This window comes from Mytilus trossulus, chromosome 14 (genome assembly GCF_036588685.1).
Source record: "Mytilus trossulus isolate FHL-02 chromosome 14, PNRI_Mtr1.1.1.hap1, whole genome shotgun sequence".
Classification (NCBI taxonomy): Eukaryota; Metazoa; Mollusca; class Bivalvia; order Mytilida; family Mytilidae; genus Mytilus; species Mytilus trossulus.
The window spans coordinates 71,538,809-71,557,398 of NC_086386.1; the positions used below are offsets into that span (position 1 = coordinate 71,538,809).

Sequence of the window (18,590 nt, forward strand, 5' to 3'; positions counted from 1 at the left end):
CCTGTTCAAAATGTGTCTACTAGGTTTTTTTATTTATTTTTATTCATCGATTTATGTTTAATTCGTCAATATGATTAAAGGAATGACTGTAAAATAATCTGACTCTCAAGAAATTAAATTAGAAATTTCATTTTGTAGAGTAAATCATGACAAACGTTTATGACGTCACGGTCACATGACAAATTGATATCTATGAGCTGATAGCCAATACGAACAAGTGTTACATTCAAAATGAAAGTTATATAAAATTGAAAGGTAGCATATGTACAATGTAGTATATCATATATAGCGAACTCCGAAGAAAATTCAAAACAGAGAATCCGTAATCAAATGATTAAATGGCAAAATCCAATGCTTAGTCACATCAAACGGATGGATAATAACTGTCACTTTTTCTAGACTTGTACAGCCATGCATCATCTTATATAGAAAATGGTGAATACATTATTTTCACTAGACATTCAAATCAATTCCCGTTTAAAAACTATTATTATATTATTTAATTCTGGATGTAACACGTCTTCTGATTGGCTAACGTCGTTTTGTTTATCAGCTCAAAGACAACATTTTGTCACGTGAATATGACGTCATCAACGTTTTTTCATGGTTTACTCCGGTTTGAAATGACATTTAGAATAAAAGTATATCATTACATTGGTTGCAATGAATTACATTGATTTCCCAGTTAAATAAAAACCGATAATTTTACATGTGAAATAAACGTGCTTATTTCACTGTCTGACGTCATACAACAATAGATGTTAAGACGTCGATAACGAGGGATCAAAAAAAATTGTGAATTCGTAGAAACAAGATATAGTTCCATACATGTTTTACATTACTTTCTTTAAAAGAAGCCATTTGCCAATGTAATAAAAAGAATAACTAATAAAAGAATTCAAATATCGAAAAATATTAAACTCGTGACCGAACAACACTGAAAATAAACTCATGCGCTACGCGTATTCGTGAATTAATGTGTTGTTTGGTCGCTCGAAGAATATTTTTCTCTTTTTGAATTCTTCGATTAGTTATTACATAAAGAATTGACTGTAATACTTTTTCTGTCAATTCGAAATAATATAAAAAATTGGACTCACACTTTAAAGTTACACGCTACGCGGGATATTCAGTGTGCACCTCATTTTTTATGTTTTTTTTCTTCATAGACCGAAACAATATTACAGTCATTCCTTAAATATATCATTTTTTTTTAAACTTTTATCAATTAGACTTTCCCTGAATGCATTAGTTCTTTCACAAACTTCTTTAATGTAGATTGCAATATTATGCTATCGTTAACACCAAATCATTTATAATGCCGTTTTCAATTGTTTTATTAATAATGTCTTGTCAATTACAAGTGCTATACAAATATATATCAAACAACATTTGATAAATATTTACTGAACCTGTTGGTCCTGGTATATTTGAAGATGTTTGATACTGGTATCTTTTAACATGTGTTATGCTGATATCGTTATACGTGTTTATAGTCTGATATGTTCGAACATGTTTAAGTCTGGTTTCGTTGGTTATGTTTTTTAAAAGGGGTCGCTAGATGAAACGAATGTTTACAGAATGTGGCATTAACATTCTTACCAGAGCAAAGCAAACCCCTAAAACACCTGCTCCAGCGAGAAAACTTTTAAATGTGTCTGTTTGTCTACTAGGACAATTTTCATTGACGGCTCCAATCATGGTATCGACAATTTGTCTTCTGTGAATATGTAGGTATATAGGACCGTGTAACGTATAGACAGTATTAAATGTATCAATCTGTACATCTTTTAAAATGTGTCGATGTTCTTTTGTATTGTTCTTTTCTTCCCGAAAGGTTTTAAGGTTTAGAAAAATATGTACGTATATAGGACCATATAACTTATAGACAGTATTAAATGTATCTATCTGTGCATCTTTTGAAATGCGTCCATGTTCTTCTGCTTTGGTCTTTTCTTCCCAAAAGGTTTTAAGCTTTGGAAAAAATTTGTTATCTACAACATCTATTTGTCTGGTGGCGTGTGGTTGTCGGGCCTGAATCGATGTTCTTGAGTAATTGGAACTCTAAATGAAAGAAGATTTATGAGTATAATAGCATTATCAAAATCAAAATATAACAGATTTATATTTTTTTATTTTATTAAACCAGACAAACATTTTGTCTCCATGGGATTGATTAATGGTGAAAAGTAAAATCACAAAAATGAAAAATGAAACGCGCGTCTGGCGCTTTAGATTGTAATCTAAGCACCTTTGCTTACTATTTAGAAACACACCAAGTTTAATGTAAAAATTATTGAAAACAAATATGACAACGTGTCTCAAAATTTGATTGGAGTGTTAGCAAAACAATTATTTTGATATTTGTTTATTCGTGTATGCAATTTATACCATAATCAACAGAAACATTTCGTCATAGAATTTTTGATATATTTCATATCACTTTTTCATACAAATATGCATCATCTGAATTCTCTTTCTTCGAAAGGTTTATTACAAAGGAATAACTTAAATATTATGTTAAATTCATCCCTTTAAAAAAGGTACGCACGCCATAACGGATGGGTTGACCAGTATGGATATCTGTTCCCGTAGATGAAGAAGGATATTTTAAAATTTTCATTACCACTGTTTTTTCAAATTATCAAATGAGTTTTACTAGCACGTTTGTGCTTATACATGAACAAAAACGATAGTTGCCACATGGAGAGCAGGATTGGCTTACCCTTTTCGAGCAACTGAGATCAACCATACATTTTATATAAGATTTGTATTACTCTGTCCTTTGTATTGTTTCTTGTTTTGTATTTTGTTAACGTCGTTTTGCATGATATTCTATGCCTTTGTAAGCATGTTGAAGGCCGTACTTTAACCTATAATGGTTTAATTTTTAAATTGTTATTTGGATGGAGAGTTGTCTCATTGGCACTCACACCACATCTTCCTATATCTATGTATTTGACTAATGTGCCTGAATGTCGCTTTGCTATCTTCATTCTCTTATATATTTCAAGTGTAACTAAGAATACTATTTGATCATAGACGAAAAATATCATAGTGACAATGAAACTCACCAGTCAAAAATTTACTGAGTATAAACCCGGTGAAAATTCTTTTACTTTAAGACACATATAAGTCTATCTTTAGATGCTTACACATTTATCATTATGGGTTATCATTTTGTTCTCGATAAATACCTTTCTGTTGATGTGTACGTATATCGGTCCATGTACATAATAGACAGTGTTAAATGTATCTATTTGGACGTCTTTTGAAATGTGTTGGTCTTCTTTCTTTGGCTGCTCGTCCGAAACATGTTTCTCTCGACAGCCCATTTTCTGTGTATGTACATCGCTAAATGGCATTGTTTTTGTCTCAACAGTTACATTTCTTTTGATATGTACATATATCGGTCCATGCAACTTATAGACACTGTTAAATGTGTCTATTTGTACGTCTTTTGAAATGATTCGGTATTCTCCTTTTGACTTTTCTTCCCAAAAATTCTGAAGTCTTCGAAAATGTTCGATGACCCCTTTAACAGCAGCGTTTGAATCATAAAACTGTAACAAAAACATTTATAATAAGAATATTTAGAAATTTAATTTAAATCTAGTGGTATAACACAGGGTATCAAAAGCCAAAATAGTTGTTATTCTTCATGAATATACATGGTATAGAAGACTCGTCAATGACCGTTATATGAAAAAATGAAAAAAACAAATTATGTCCGAAATTTAAGATCACAGAAACCTAAACTTTCGAAAGATTTTGGCAAATTCTGCAAACTATTCCATTTATGTGAAATATCAAGACATGAAACTTTCGAGACGTAAAAGTTATATAGCATGATTCATATTCTTATATCGCTTCATCCTATATGTAGACTTAAGTATATCTGATAAAATGGTCAGTGTTTAAATGTTTGTTAAAGTAACGTATTACGATAAATCTTACCTTCTTATCGTCATCAATGTTATCCATTCGTATTCTGTAAGAAGAATTAAAATTACAATTACAAAAGGAGAAGCAAAATTACAATTACAAAAGGAGAAGCAAAATTACAATTACAAAGGGAGAAGCAAAATTACAAATACAGAAAGAGAATTAAAATTACATTTACAGAAGAAGAAGAAGCAAAATTACAATAACAGAAGGAAACTAATATTACAATTACAGAAGGAGGGCAAAACTACAATTACAAAAGGAGAATTAAAATTACAATAACAGATCAAATATTATTCATAGTGGGAACCCTTGTTTGTCTCTTTGTCTTTTTTCATTTGAATATTGTGTTATCTCTAAAGCTTCACCTTTTAGTACATCAATGCCAAATTGACAGATCTTAACCGATATACATGATGTGAAATAGTTTAGCAACGGATATAAGAAGTAATACAGGTTGGTAATTGGATTACAGATATGACAAAATGACAATATCATATAAAGAAAAAAGTAAATTCATTTCGTCAAACCCAAATGGTAAATCTTCTAAAGACGTCCTAATATTGAATCATATATCAAGCATAAGGGTCGAACGTAAAATGCATTGGTATAAGTAAATAATACAAGATTGAAATTGGATTATCTACCATTAACCACAAATAATGTTTATCAAAATATATTCAAGTGATTAAATGTCTGATAGGTCCTATATCTAATTATATCATATTTCGCTCACCTAAACGTCTCACATATATATGTGTCGGATAACTTTACATATGTAGGTGATTATCATTGCAAGAGACCTGTAATGTAGTGATTGTCTCTTTTCGCTGTCTATCATTTTTGTTAATTACGTTTCTTTTTTAACTTTTTCAGGTCACTGAGTTTCATCAGAAATGATTTTTTTATAACTGTAGTGTATACGACGTTGATAACTGGCTCTTATGGATGGACAGGATTTACGCATTGTTTATAACTGTATACCTTTTATGGCATTGCTGATTTTGTAAGTGTTTTAATAACTATGTTGACGTAACAATACAACAACGTTTATACAACAAAATCATCAACATAATTTCGGAAATTAATCCTATTTTGAATAAATAAATTCATGTTATAACATTGTGCTTTAGACTTAAATATATAGATGCGATGATGTTTTATACGTGCCAATGCGATTTGTAGATATAAGAAGATGTGGTATGAGTGTCAATTATACAACTAACTATCCAAGTCACAATTTTTAAAAGAAAAAAAGAAAATCATAAAAATACTCCGAAGAAAATTCAAACCATTATAGGTCATAATACGGTCTTCCACAGCGAGCTTTGGCTCACACAGAACAGCAAAATATTAAGAGCCATCACAATTACAAGTGTCAAACCAGGAAAACCAAAAGCATAATCTTGCATAAAAAACAGCTTTGAAATCAAGTAACAACTAGCGCTGAAACTTATACCGTTCTAGAAATATTACAATTAACACAAATGTTTTTGGTTTTATAACTGTTTGAATCTAAGCGTCACTGATGAGTCTTATGTAGTCTTATGTAGACGAAACGCGCGTCTGGCATAATAGATTATAATTTTGGTACCTTTGATAACTATTTACACCACTGTGTCGATGCCACTGTCGGTGGAAGTTTCATCCCCGAGGATATCTCCAGCCCAGTAGTCAGCACTTAAGTGTTCACACAAATAACAATTATAGTGTCATTTTTATAAATAAAAGCAACAGTAGTATACCGCTGTTCAAACTCATAAATTTCCTGTAACAAAACTTTTAATTTTACGAAAAACTAAGGATTTTCTTATCCCAGGAAAAGATTACCTAAGCCGTATTTGGCACAACTTTTTGGAATCTTTTGGACCTCAAAGCTCTTCAACTTTGTATTTGTTTGGCTTTAAAACTATTTTTGTCTGAGCGTCACTGATGAGTCTTATGTAGACGAGACTCGCGTCTGGCGTATTAAATTATAATTCTGATACCTTTGATAACTATGAACATTTGTTGATATTCAGATAAACAGGATTAATTCAAAAATCTCTAGCTCGTCTTCTTTCACTAATGTGCAATATGTTTTCTAGATCATATGGATTACACAAAGCAGCATTTTTCCAGAATGAGCAAAACAATATAACATATATTTTTCTCTTATTTTTGTTAGTTCGTTCATATCGACTTGCATGAGTTTAAAGATAATTTCAAACAAAATTTGTTTATATATTAACTCTGTTTAAATGCATTGAGATTCGTCTGACGGTGAAGATATTTAAAACAATTTCTCACTTCGATAGTTACATATTGTATTAACATTGTCCGTTATCGCGTAAATCACAAAAATTCTGATTTTACCTCTCATATGATAATGTAATTAATAATAACATCTTACTTACCTTTGTCTTAACAAAATCGGTAAAGTGTCGCATTACTTGATGCACTTCGTATTTATACTGATCTCTAACAGATGCCAGGGTTTCCTTGAATAAGATTAATAACTTCATTCTAAATCAACCTACGCGATGATTTGTCACCATTAATTGGCAAATATTTCACATATGAAGATTCATGGAAAATGCAAGATATATTTCTTTTTCTGCGAAAGCTTTTATTCTTAAAACTAGCAATGCATAGCTAACAATCCATGTGAAGACCTTATATAACATAGATTGTTAAACAACAGTAATACTATTTCAAAAGCCAAAAGAATTAAGCAACACATATTGGTAGCAATATCAGCACTAAACTCCATCAGGGAAACAATTGAATAAACTATACATAAAACTCTAAAATGTAACGTTAATTAATGCTGCAATGGACCACATATATGTCAATAAAGCAATCGAAAATATGACATTCAACTAAAGCATCGATGAAAATGGATCCAAAAAGAAACAATGAAAGCAATATACAACATATTCTCTTATGTTCATGCTATTTTGACATCCTCGCAACACACTTAATGCATTGGTATAATATATGATCTGCTTACCCTTCCGGAGCACCTTAGATCACCCGTAGTGTTTGGTGGGTTTCATGTTACTTATTCTTTAGTTTTCTATGTTGTGTCACGTGTATTATTGTTTGTCTGTTTGTCTTTTTCATTTTAGCCATGGCGTTTATTTTCGATTTATGAGTTTGACTGTCCATCTGGTATCTTTCGTCCCTCTTCTATACTTTAACATTTTTATCTATAATATCTGTTTGTTTTGTTCACGCATCGTTGTCAATATAATGGATTTGATGCGTCTCTTATGTAAGTGAGAGGTTTATCTAGCTATCAAACCAGGTTCAATCCAGCATTTTCTACATGATAAAATGCCTGTATCAAGTCAGGAAAATGACAGATGTTAATCACTCGTGTGATTTGGTTGAGCTTTTAATTTTGCCATTTGATTACAAACTTTCCTTTATAAATATCCTCGGAGTGCCCTATTTTTTGTGATTTTACTTTTTATCAACACAAGCCTCGCCAGAAACCGTGGTGAATGCATTTGTCGTTAAATCAATCAATCATTTTATTTTGATGAAGTTAGTTTCAGTGAATAAAATTGAGAAAGGAAATTGGGAATATGTCAAAGACTATTCTTAAATCAAAGTGGTTTTGGCTCAAATAATGATTTTTCCAATCTAAAAAAAAAAGGATTTGAATATGTAGATTAAAGCAATGGTCTTCAACCGAAATAAATGAACAAATTAGAAAAATCTCTACTTGGTATAAAATTTAAAGACAACTGAAAAGAAAACTTGAACAAAGAAACAATATCAATCAAAATTGTATGAATGGTTTGAATGATACTATTTGGGACCTCTTAAGACTGAGAGAACACATGTTTTTGGAGTCTAAATATCAAAGAAATATTTATACCTAAAAAGTCAAATAACAAATAAATATCGAATTCCGAGGAAAATACAAAACGGAAGTTCCTAATCAAATACCAAAATCAAGAGCTCAAACACATCAAACGAATAATGTTCCTGACTTAGCTTAGTACAGGCAACCTCTATCGTAGCAAATAGTGGTTTAAATCTGGTTTAAATGGGAGGAAGTTATAGATATTGCAGCAACAAGATTTTACTTAAAATTGTTAACCGAAATGTACGTATTTATTGCCTTTTAAAGATTTCTGTTTACCTTTTAGGTGAAGGTTAATCCGCACGCACAAGATATTTAATGAATTGTATGTTATTGACTAGAACTAGTCACTTGCATCAATGCACATATACATTTATGTTTTATAATCGCCTATTTAAATCCAATCTTTTTTGTGTAACCGATTAACAATTTTTAAAGTACATTTAATGTGTTGATGTATAGGCTATTTTTATCAAAACACACAAATAAATATAGATATAGGAAGATATAATATGAGTGTCAATGATACAACTCTCCATCCATATAACAATTTATAAAAGTTAACCATTAAAGGTCAATGTACAGGCTGTTAAATAGTATATAAATTTGTTGTACACGGCTAAGAATTTAAAATTATGTTTTGTATTCGAAGGCTAGCGACGTTAGGTTAAATCTGTTAAAATAAAATTTAAAAGTTAAAAGTTTTATATTTTATTCTATTTCTTTCATAAATTTGGATTTATCTTATTTCGTTTTCAAGAATGATATGGCTACCAATTATCGATGCGGTTGATTCATTAAATTTCAAATTGTTTCGAAAGTATCCGTTATTTTAGCCTTGAAACAGAATTATTCAGAAAGGGATATACAATGTAGTTATGCTACTATTGTCAGGTCATTTAGGATGACATATGTTGGTATCAATTTCGAATCACTCACTGGGTCTTTGCATCGAAAATAAACACATTTATTCTTAAACCAGTAGTTTAAACATATTTATTTATAGTGGATTGGGAAACAAGTTTTGCAACTTATATTAATCCCTTTCCACTTTGCGGGTGCTGCCTAGCTTGTAGCGGTATTAGCCTGCTCTTTTTCGATATCTACAAGGGTGTCTTTAACGTGCAAGAGATATGTCTCTCTCTTAACACGGGTCAGCCATTTATCGTCCCCTTCCGACGGACTATCATCGTTTCCTCAAGACCATTCTCGCAAATGGTGTCAAAGGAGATCCGAAAATTCATTCCCTGAAATTCCATCCCGGATTGGGAATCGAACCAGGAACCTTTGTGTTATTAGTCCGATGCACTAACCACTAAACCACGTTGTTAGTATGATACGGGTTATGTTCTGCTGATTTATTTAAGGATGGTAAGTGAGAACTGTTTTACGGACTTAATTGTAACGATAAAGTTTTAATAAATTGAATTATTGTCTTTGAACTAAATTATGTAATTATGTAAACTGATCGTATAAAAAAAATACGTTACCCTGGAATATACAAGAAGTTATCCTTCTTAAAAGGAATGGCGTAGCTGGTTAAAACCTGTTTATTGTATTGCGAAATATGCGCAGTAAAAATACAAACACACTTTTTACCCTTGTTTATGTTAAAAAAAATTAGATATAGACCTTTAAAAATATATACGGGTTATTTACAACTAAATACTATGATTCAAAACATACATGTTAAATCATTATTGTACAATGTCTGAAGTTTTAAAAATGAAACACATCTTATTCGATATTGTAATTTTAATAGTATTGTTTAACAATAATCAAGGTAAGTTGGGTTTTTTATCACTTTTTTTCAGATTTTTGTATTTAATAAGATTATTTAAAGAAAGAAAGGAGTAAATATTTCATTTTTTTATAAAACTTTTGCAACTTTGTTTCACACATTAGTAACATTATATCGATGTTAAATGAAAACACCTTATCGACCCAACTCCACATCTACATTATTGTGACTATGTCAAAATAAAATGAAAGCAGGTTAAGATCTTTATTTTTTAAATGTATCCATAGATAAATTGATATCTCTGCGCGATGTTTATACTGGGTATACATAAAAGATCAATAAAGGGGCACTAGCTACGAGATATATAAAAAATATAAAGTTTAATTTTTTTCTGTTCAATCAATAATGAAAGTGAAATACTAGTAGTGAAATAACAATTCGCTTTTTGCAGCCAAAAAGGTTCAATTTTGTCAAATTACGCTAAGAAACATTGATAATTAGTTATTCACTTGCAAGTGAATGAGTCGACCTCTTTAAATCCGTATTCATGTGAACTTCAATTTAACCCTAGCTAGAGATTGACAATGCATGCATTGTACGTGTACTGGTTATTTAAAGAAAAAGAATGTCAACAATGAAAGTGAAACTAAGGTAAATCATTTCATTACCAATTCGATGCACATAAAATCATTCTTATACGGTTAAAAACAATGAGAAACATCTATTTTTAATCTATAAAATAAAATCAAACAGACCTATAAAAATCCAATTGCACGTGTTGGTTTAATCTATATTGATCTTTATTTATGTTTACATCGCTTATATGGTCGTCTGAGGTCAAATCGATAGTTAATTAGATGGCGTCTGGACTAAAATACACACGAAACGAACCTATATATTATCTACCCCATGCTCTGTAAACTGTTTGTTTTAGACTTTTGATAGTTTGGATAAATGTTTTACATTGTATAAATCAAATATGAGAATTTGAGTCAAATCGGTGACCATGAATTTGACAGCTAGTGCCCCTTTAAACACAATGTATAAATATAAATATTATTGAATTGCTGTGGTTTACACAATGTTAAATAATTGAAAAGAAAAAGAAACCAATAGTCGGGTTTTTTTTAGTATTGAGGGTTAAAATAGAATAGAGAATTCTTGTCTTATGTAGACGAAAAGCGCGTCTGGCGTACTAAATTATAATCCTGGTACCTTTGATAACTATTTACACCACTCGGTCGATGCCACTGCTGGTGGACGTTTCGTCTCCGAGGGTATCACCTTCCCAATATTCAGCACTTCGGTGTTGACATGAATATCAATAATGTGGTCATTTTTTATAAATTGCCTGTTTATAAAACTTTGAATTTTTCGAAAAACTAAGGATTTTCTTATCCCAGGCATAGATTATCTTAGCCGCATTTGGCACAACTTTTTGGGAATTTTGGATCCTCAATGCTCTTCAACTTTGTACTTGTTTGGCTTTATAAATATTTTGATATGAGCGTCACCGATGAGTCTTATGTTGACGAAACGCGCGTCTGGCGTACTAAATTATAATCCTGGTAACTTTGATAACTATCTAGACCAAAGGATGCGGATTAAAAGGGGGGGGGGGGAAACAATGATAACAAATTTGAAAAAAAATAAGAAATATAGAATATTGTGGTGAATAAAATATATATATAAAAAAAAAGTACAGAATTTAAAGAAAAATCCTTCTAGACGTTCTTTGATATATTTCTCTGAGTTTTATCATTTTTATTTTTCTTGCAATGCTGCTTTTTGTTTTAGCCGAAATATGCACACCAGATGGTTCATGGTGGAAATATGAATGTTATCATATGCCTTGTCCCAACAACTGGTATGAGATGTGTGATCAATGTTGTAAAATGAATAGCACTTGGTATTGTGTCTCTGATGTCCGTTATCACTCATGTGAAGCTATTGCTCAGTAAGTATATAATTGTTTTTATTTTTATTATGTTTTTTGTGGTTGTTGAGCATTGCATGATGTATGTTCTGGATTAAATTTTCGGACAGGTCATAGCAAACACTTAAAAAATGGTATGTGCGGCGTCGTTGCTTCACTACCGACTCCCTGAATCCGAATATATAGCAGGGAATTGGTTAAGGTTTCTACCTAGAGAAAGTTAATTTGCACATTAACATGTTAGAAATTTGGTAACGCATGCAGTCTTGCACAAAAAAAAAACATTATTTCACTGATGTATCAATTGCATCAACCTAGGTAATATTCAAAACATCCACAGATGACGTAACTTGGTTTGTCGACAAGATAAGCGTATCCTGTTAATTTCCTGCACCACCTGCCAGGTTCCAAAGTACTAAAACAATTAAAAATTCCAATACATTTAATTTAACATTTATATCATTGTTTGTCCTGATGTAATACTTGTCACTTTACGTCAAACAGCAATCCGTCAAACTATCAATAATGGTGAATTTAATGATATCATGTGATATCAAGTCATAGAAATGCCTATATTATGACTTTATTAACATGTTATTAAAAGATGAATGTTGTGTGCATTAAAACGTATATTAATTTTGAAAATAGATTTCATATTTCTATCAGACATGCAGCCTGGTTAAGGCTTTCTTATATAAACGTTGTCATGTTAACCATGTCACAGATTTTAATTAAGTGGACATTCAGTTCCTCTTTTTATCATTACTCTAACTATACAGTAATTTGCCTTACTGACATGTCAAGGTCATGGCTAAAAATGAAAAAGACAAACAGACAAATAATAGTACACTCGTGATGTTCATTCGTGTAATAACATCTAATTCGGCGTAATGAATAACCCATTTTATTCAACTTCTTATACATATTGATAGTTTAAACAATATTTGATTGGTCGAGACTATACCACGTGTCATTTAACAAATCTTCATATTCCCCTTCTGAAAATCATATTTCCCTCTGAGTTCATATTCCCCTCTAACATGTTTGGACTACATTATGCGACGTTACGCGCTGTTAATGTACATGAGGATTTAAAATTTTGTTTTTCAAATAGCGATCGCAAAAATCATTATCATGTTTAACAATAATCAAATTTAGACGTTAATACAAAAAGACTCCTAATTAACTTTTGATCCGTACTGTTTATAAATGTGTAAGTTGTGTTTAGTTTTAAAAAAAAAGCGAATTAAGAAAAAACAATGTGTGCAAGCAAATATTGCATGTTAAGCATATTGATAGTGGAATAAAACATTCATTTCCCTTCGCTTCGAGAGACATGAAGATTTATTCACCCTCGACAATCATATTTCCCTCGGGCTAAGCCCTCGTGAAATATGAATATTCTTGGGTGAACAAATCTTCATATCTCCCTTATTCACGGAAAATAAATGTTTAATATTTCATCATTTGCTTTGCTCAATCGAAATGTTATAACCATTTTTTTTCTTAGCTCGAAAAGTGGAAACTGCCCCCTTGATATAGAACGTTACATGCATTTTTGAGTTGTGTTCATTAAGAACTTACCATAATATCAATATACATTGCTTAAATGTTGTAAAAGTGTATTGGTAACTATCTGTTCCAGAGTAACGTCTTAGTAAAAGGTGATATATTTGGTTTATTGTATTTGCTTCTAGGAGATACTGGGAAAATGTCATTGTATACGTTTTACACTTTAATTATGTCATCCATACTATAATCTTTATATCTTATGTAATATACATGTACATATATGTCATAACGTGTTTTTTTTATACATTTTATACTTTATTTAAGTATTCTTTTACACTTTATGCTTTATATTTATTTGTTAATACTTTTATATACTTCAGTACATTTTATACTTTATTCAAGTATTCCATTAAATTTTATACTTTAAAAGCATTTTTTTTTAATTACTTTTGTATTGCATTCATATGTTTATACCAACCCCTGATTCCTTAAAATTAATAAAATTACATTTTCCGAACAGATAATGTTTAAATTGCTGCTGTTCGTCTTTGGGTCTTGGTCAGACCCTTAATTTGGAGCAAACGTTTGCTCTTCACAGTAGATGAAGCATAGACCCGTGTTTCTGTAATTCCCCCGTGCGTAAATAAAGCTGGTATACCTTGAAGTGAAATACTATCAGGAATTTATTTCGTATAACTATTCTTCATATACCTATGACATTGATTTATTTAAGTTTTTTTTTTTATATATTTCGTTTCTAGAGGAAGCGTGACTACAACAACTACACTCAATCCTATTGGAGGTGTAACATTCACTACGGAAAGATATTCAACCGATAGACCATATCCAACACACAAACCAAATGACAACACAGACAACTATTCATCGAGTAGCAGGAAGGCATCCGTGTGAGTATTGTTTTAAATAAACATGTTTCATGAACAACAAAGTTTATCGACAGGTTGTAGGTATCCCCATGGGCACTAATTGTGCCCCTTTAATAGCAGACTTGTTTTTTGTACTGTTACGAATCACAGTTTATGATTAAACTCAGTACAGACCCGTCGAAATTGCATTTAATTGATAAATTCAACAACACTTACCGTTATCTTGATGATTTTTTTCATTAAATAATCAAGAATTTTCTCAATATACTGCTAAAATTTATCCCAAGGAACTTACTTTAAATAAATCAAATTTATTCGGTAATAATTGTCCTTTCCTGGATTTAGATATTTCGGTTTTAAACGGGAAACTCCACACTAAAATTTACGACAAAAGGGACGATTTTTCGTTCCCTATTTTTAATTTTCCATTTTTAGATGTTGATGTTCCTTTGGCACCATCTTACGGTGTTTATATTTCACAGCTCGTTCGCTATGCCCGTGTCTGTTGTGACGTTTTTGATTTTAACGAACGTAATCTATGTATTACTGGTAAATTATTAAACCAGTGATATCGTTACCATAAATTACTTAAAACCTTTACTAAATTTTTCCAGAGATATAAAGATTTGGTTTTGAAGTTTGGTTGTACTTGTAGAAAACTTATTTCAAACGGGATAGCACATCCTCATTTTCACGGAAATGTTGTTAACCGTGCCCGAAAATTTCGAAATGATTAATGTAAACTTATCGCTCCTTTAAATAAACTTATTCTAAAAGGTTACCAATTCAACACTGTAATAAGATCATTGAACATTGTTTTTATTGGTATAAATATTGATTTTGTTATCAGTAAATTAAAAGCAAACTAAATATTACTAGTATGTTATATACATACACACATTTCATGGATCTACAATCTGTCGATACCTGTAACTTGGCATTGCACAAGGTCATGTTTTTCTCTGTTTATGACGTCTTTACACTAAATCCATTTGATGTTGGACGTGTACGGATTGATAGTTTAGTCTTAGATGCATGATTTGTTTTATTAGTTGTTAGTGGCTTTGAACTAGCGGTCAGATAACTGCGAGTACTCTCAGATCTGTTCCTAGTGTCTTTTTTGTCGGGATGTACAAGTACCCGGCCACGTCCACTTGTATTTTTGTCCATCTGATGAGTTAAGCCTTTTCCAACTGAGTTTTATAGTTCGTTCTTATGTTGTACTGTTATACCACTGTCCCAGGTTAGGGGAGGGTTTGGATCCCGCTAACATGTTTGACACCGCCACATTATTTAAGAATGTGCCTTTCCCAAGTCAGGATCCTGTAATTCAGTGGTTGTCGTTTGTTCATGTGTTACATTTTTGTTTTTCGTTCATTTTTTTTTATATAAATAAGGTCGTTAGTTTTCTCGTTTGAATTGTATTACATTGTCTTATCGGGGCCTTTTGTAGCTGACTATGCGGTATGGGCTTTGCTCGTTGTTGAAGGCCGTACGGTGACCTATAGTTGTTAATGTCTGTGTCATTTTGGTCTCTTGTGGACAGTTTTCTCATTGGCATTCATACCACATCTTCTTTTTTATATGTATAGACTGATGAAAACGAACTTGTTAAAATCTGAGCAGATACAATTAGACCGGTTATATTGTCAGTCCTTATTTAAGGCCGTTAGTTTTCTCGTTTGAATTGTTTTACATTGTCTTATCGGGGCCTATAATAGCTGACTATGCGGTATGGGCTTTGCTCATTGTTGAAGGCCGTACGGTGACCTAAAGTTGTTAATGTCTGTGTCATTTTGGTCTTTTGTGGATAATTGTCTCGTTGGCAATCATACCACATCTTCTTTTTTATATTAGAGGGTTTTTTCCACAATTGTCAATTGAAAAGGTCAGATTTTGTGAGACATGTTTCTCGTAGAACTTCAAAAAGTATCTAGTAGGAACAATAAAAGTTCTTAAGATTTAAATATTATATAAAACAAAGTTTAAATGATTTAATGTTTACGCCGATTACAAACTCACAACGAAGCTTCTTTTTGTATTAATAGATACAACACCAAGGTATATATATTTAGATTACACGTCACAATGAAAATGTTTTATTTTTCCATTTCAATTACAGAAGCATTGCGGTTGGGGCTTCAGTTGCTTTTGGAGCAGTAGTCATCATTGTTTTGTGTGTTATTTTTGTGGTTTTGAAACAAAGACGAAAAAGTGATCAACTTAGAAGGAATATGCCAATCACTGCCCCCAACGTGCTGATAGCTGGAAATAATGGACAGGCACGGGGAAATCCAATATATTATGTAGGGGGTATGTGGTATTACAAACGTATAAATACATTTGAAGAAATATAATAAACAAAGTAATTAAGAGTTTAAAGAAACAAAAGGGTTATTCAACCGCACATACCTTTTTTACCTGCTATATTTATTTTGCTCACACATTGTGCATGTTGTTGTTATCAATAAATGACATTTAATGTCACTTTCATATATCCATTAATAAAACAAGGTTTTATCGACCATTTCTACATACTAGGTAAATGACTATACCAAGTCCGGAATATGACAGTTATTTTCCATTTGTTTCATGTGTTGGAACTTTTGGTTCTTCCATTTTATAAGGGTCTTTCCGTGTTAAAGTTTCATTGAAATGCAGTATTTTTGTAATTTTACTTTTTATGAAGAAAAAAACAGAAAAACGATCGAGAGACAAATAGGAGTATACAATGAACACAAAACATAGAATCGAAATTTTAATACAAGAACCCTACGAAAAACCTTGGTTGATCTCAAGTTTTTAGTTTTTATAAAAGCTAAATGAATACAATTTGTATACATCTGTGATAAAAAGATTATGCATACATGGAGATTTTTTAGTTTACAATGCTCATTCTATTCTTAATATTTTCGAACCTTATCAAATTAACCAAACTCAAATAAAAAATTAAACCAGGAAATGTGTTATAGAGACAATTTTGTGCTCAAATTGATACTAGGGACGTCTGTATCTTACACTGAAGTGTAAGTTTTAACTGCAGCTTTTTACTGCCATTTTTAGATTCTTTTACCTCAAATGTAACTTAAAAAAAATAAGATTACAAGTTCAATTAGCCAATGTATGAAAACAGGCTTAATTGAACAACGAAAGTAAATAGTGTATATAACTGTGTTATCATACCATGCAAATGAACGGCCATGTATTCTCAATTTACTATTTCCCGCAAATTCTGGATTCCAATATTCAAAAAGGAATGACCAAACTCGTGAGTATTTGAAAATATCGACTCATTGTCAAATACAGATAAGAATAAATTCTAAATAGCGAATCAGTGTAATTTATCTCAATCTAAATAGGTAATAATAACCTCATTTATGTTTTGGTTTACATCGAATGTGTATCATGTTGGAGATTAAACATTAATTTCAAGTATATTTACAAGTATATAGTTGTTTTATTAACAGACAGAGGAACAACCATAGCGCCTAACCCACCACATGGTTATACACATACCAGTTTTGCTTACAATCAAAATGTGACCAATGGGAATCCGCAATATGCTTCACCACCACCTTACTCAACTTGTGTTGTTTCTGACCAACCAGAAAGAGTTTTGTCAGCACCAACTGACTCTGCAGTACATTACCAAGAAATTCAAAATGCCGATGAAAACGCTGAGGTGAATAGATATATGTGAGCAAAAGCTCCGTGTGGAAGATTGTACTTTGTCCTATAATAGTTTACTTCTATAAATTTTGACTTGGATGGAGAAGTTTATAAGCACTCATATCACATCTTCTTATTTCTATAAATAAAACGATGTATAAAATTGATTAATTCAAGGAGAGATGTGTGCAAAACACGAAAGATTATTTACATTTCGATCAAGGATTAATAGCACTATAGATGAATAATTGCTTAGTTTGAAGAGTGGCTGTCGAAAAAAGTCAGTATGTAAGACACATAAGGAATTGAAATTGCAAAACATACTCTCATGAAAATAAAACTTTTAAACATCATATTTCTTGTTTTAAATTTGAATTATATTTACTTAACTTTGTTTCGATGTTTATTTATATGTTGTTTTTATATCTTATTTTGAGAAGTCTATTAAAGAATAAAGACCAACAGCACGACTGAAATGACTCCTTATGGGCAATTTGATGCATGGATGCAAATTAATTCTGATTTATATGTTTCAGTATTCACAAGCATCACATTTGTGAGTTCCACAATGACTCATTGAGAGTGGGTTACTGGTAATACATTTAGTATTCATTGAAAGGTATGAAGTGAATATCCTGCTCTGAACTGATGTAGGTGTACATAGCAAATCATGGCATTCGACACAGAACTGGGAATCACAACGACTTGTTGTATGAGTCCTATCATATTCATAACAATTGAAATAATTGCATCGTCGTACTCATCGTATAGAAACATTTGGGAGTAATAAAATATCTTTACGATAGTTATATCGGATTTTCTCATTGTCGATGGCCGTATATTGACCTACCGTTGCTAATTTCTGTGGCAGTTTAATAAATCAGATGCTGAAACTAAAATTTCCAAGTATTGTCGTTTGATAACAATTCCAAAAAAATGCATGAGATACTTTGAAGTAAAAATTGATCTAATTTTTATAGAAAAAAGTTGAAAGCAAAGTTTTGGTTTTTGTGCATTTCAAATGTGTTGGCGGTCGTTTTTGAA

The 18,590-nt window shown here is 31.3% G+C and overlaps 2 protein-coding genes across 3 annotated transcripts; one reads left to right on the forward strand and one right to left on the reverse strand.

The window, feature by feature from the left end:
- Positions 1-1,319: 1,319 nt before the first annotated feature.
- Positions 1,320-9,368, reverse strand: LOC134695769 (uncharacterized). Its single transcript, XM_063557179.1, has 5 exons — positions 9,292-9,368; positions 6,342-6,425; positions 3,958-3,991; positions 3,198-3,563; positions 1,320-2,064 (listed from the first exon to the last, which is right to left on the reverse strand). Exons 3-5 carry the CDS (start codon positions 3,982-3,984, stop codon positions 1,558-1,560), a joined length of 900 nt encoding a protein of 299 aa, XP_063413249.1. The 5' UTR covers positions 3,985-3,991; positions 6,342-6,425; positions 9,292-9,368; the 3' UTR covers positions 1,320-1,557.
- Positions 8,989-18,355, forward strand: LOC134695770 (uncharacterized). 2 transcript variants are annotated; one of them, XM_063557181.1, is made up of 6 exons: positions 8,989-9,172; positions 11,340-11,499; positions 13,752-13,898; positions 16,000-16,190; positions 17,345-17,559; positions 18,083-18,355. In XM_063557181.1, the coding sequence occupies exons 2-6, from the start codon at positions 11,390-11,392 to the stop codon at positions 18,104-18,106; spliced, it is 687 nt and encodes a 228-aa protein (XP_063413251.1). In that variant the 5' UTR covers positions 8,989-9,172; positions 11,340-11,389; the 3' UTR covers positions 18,107-18,355. The 2 variants fall into 2 exon arrangements, with proteins under 2 accessions (XP_063413251.1, XP_063413250.1); XM_063557180.1 differs by lacking the exon at positions 8,989-9,172 and adding an exon at positions 9,452-9,584.
- The last annotated feature ends 235 nt before the right edge of the window (positions 18,356-18,590 follow it).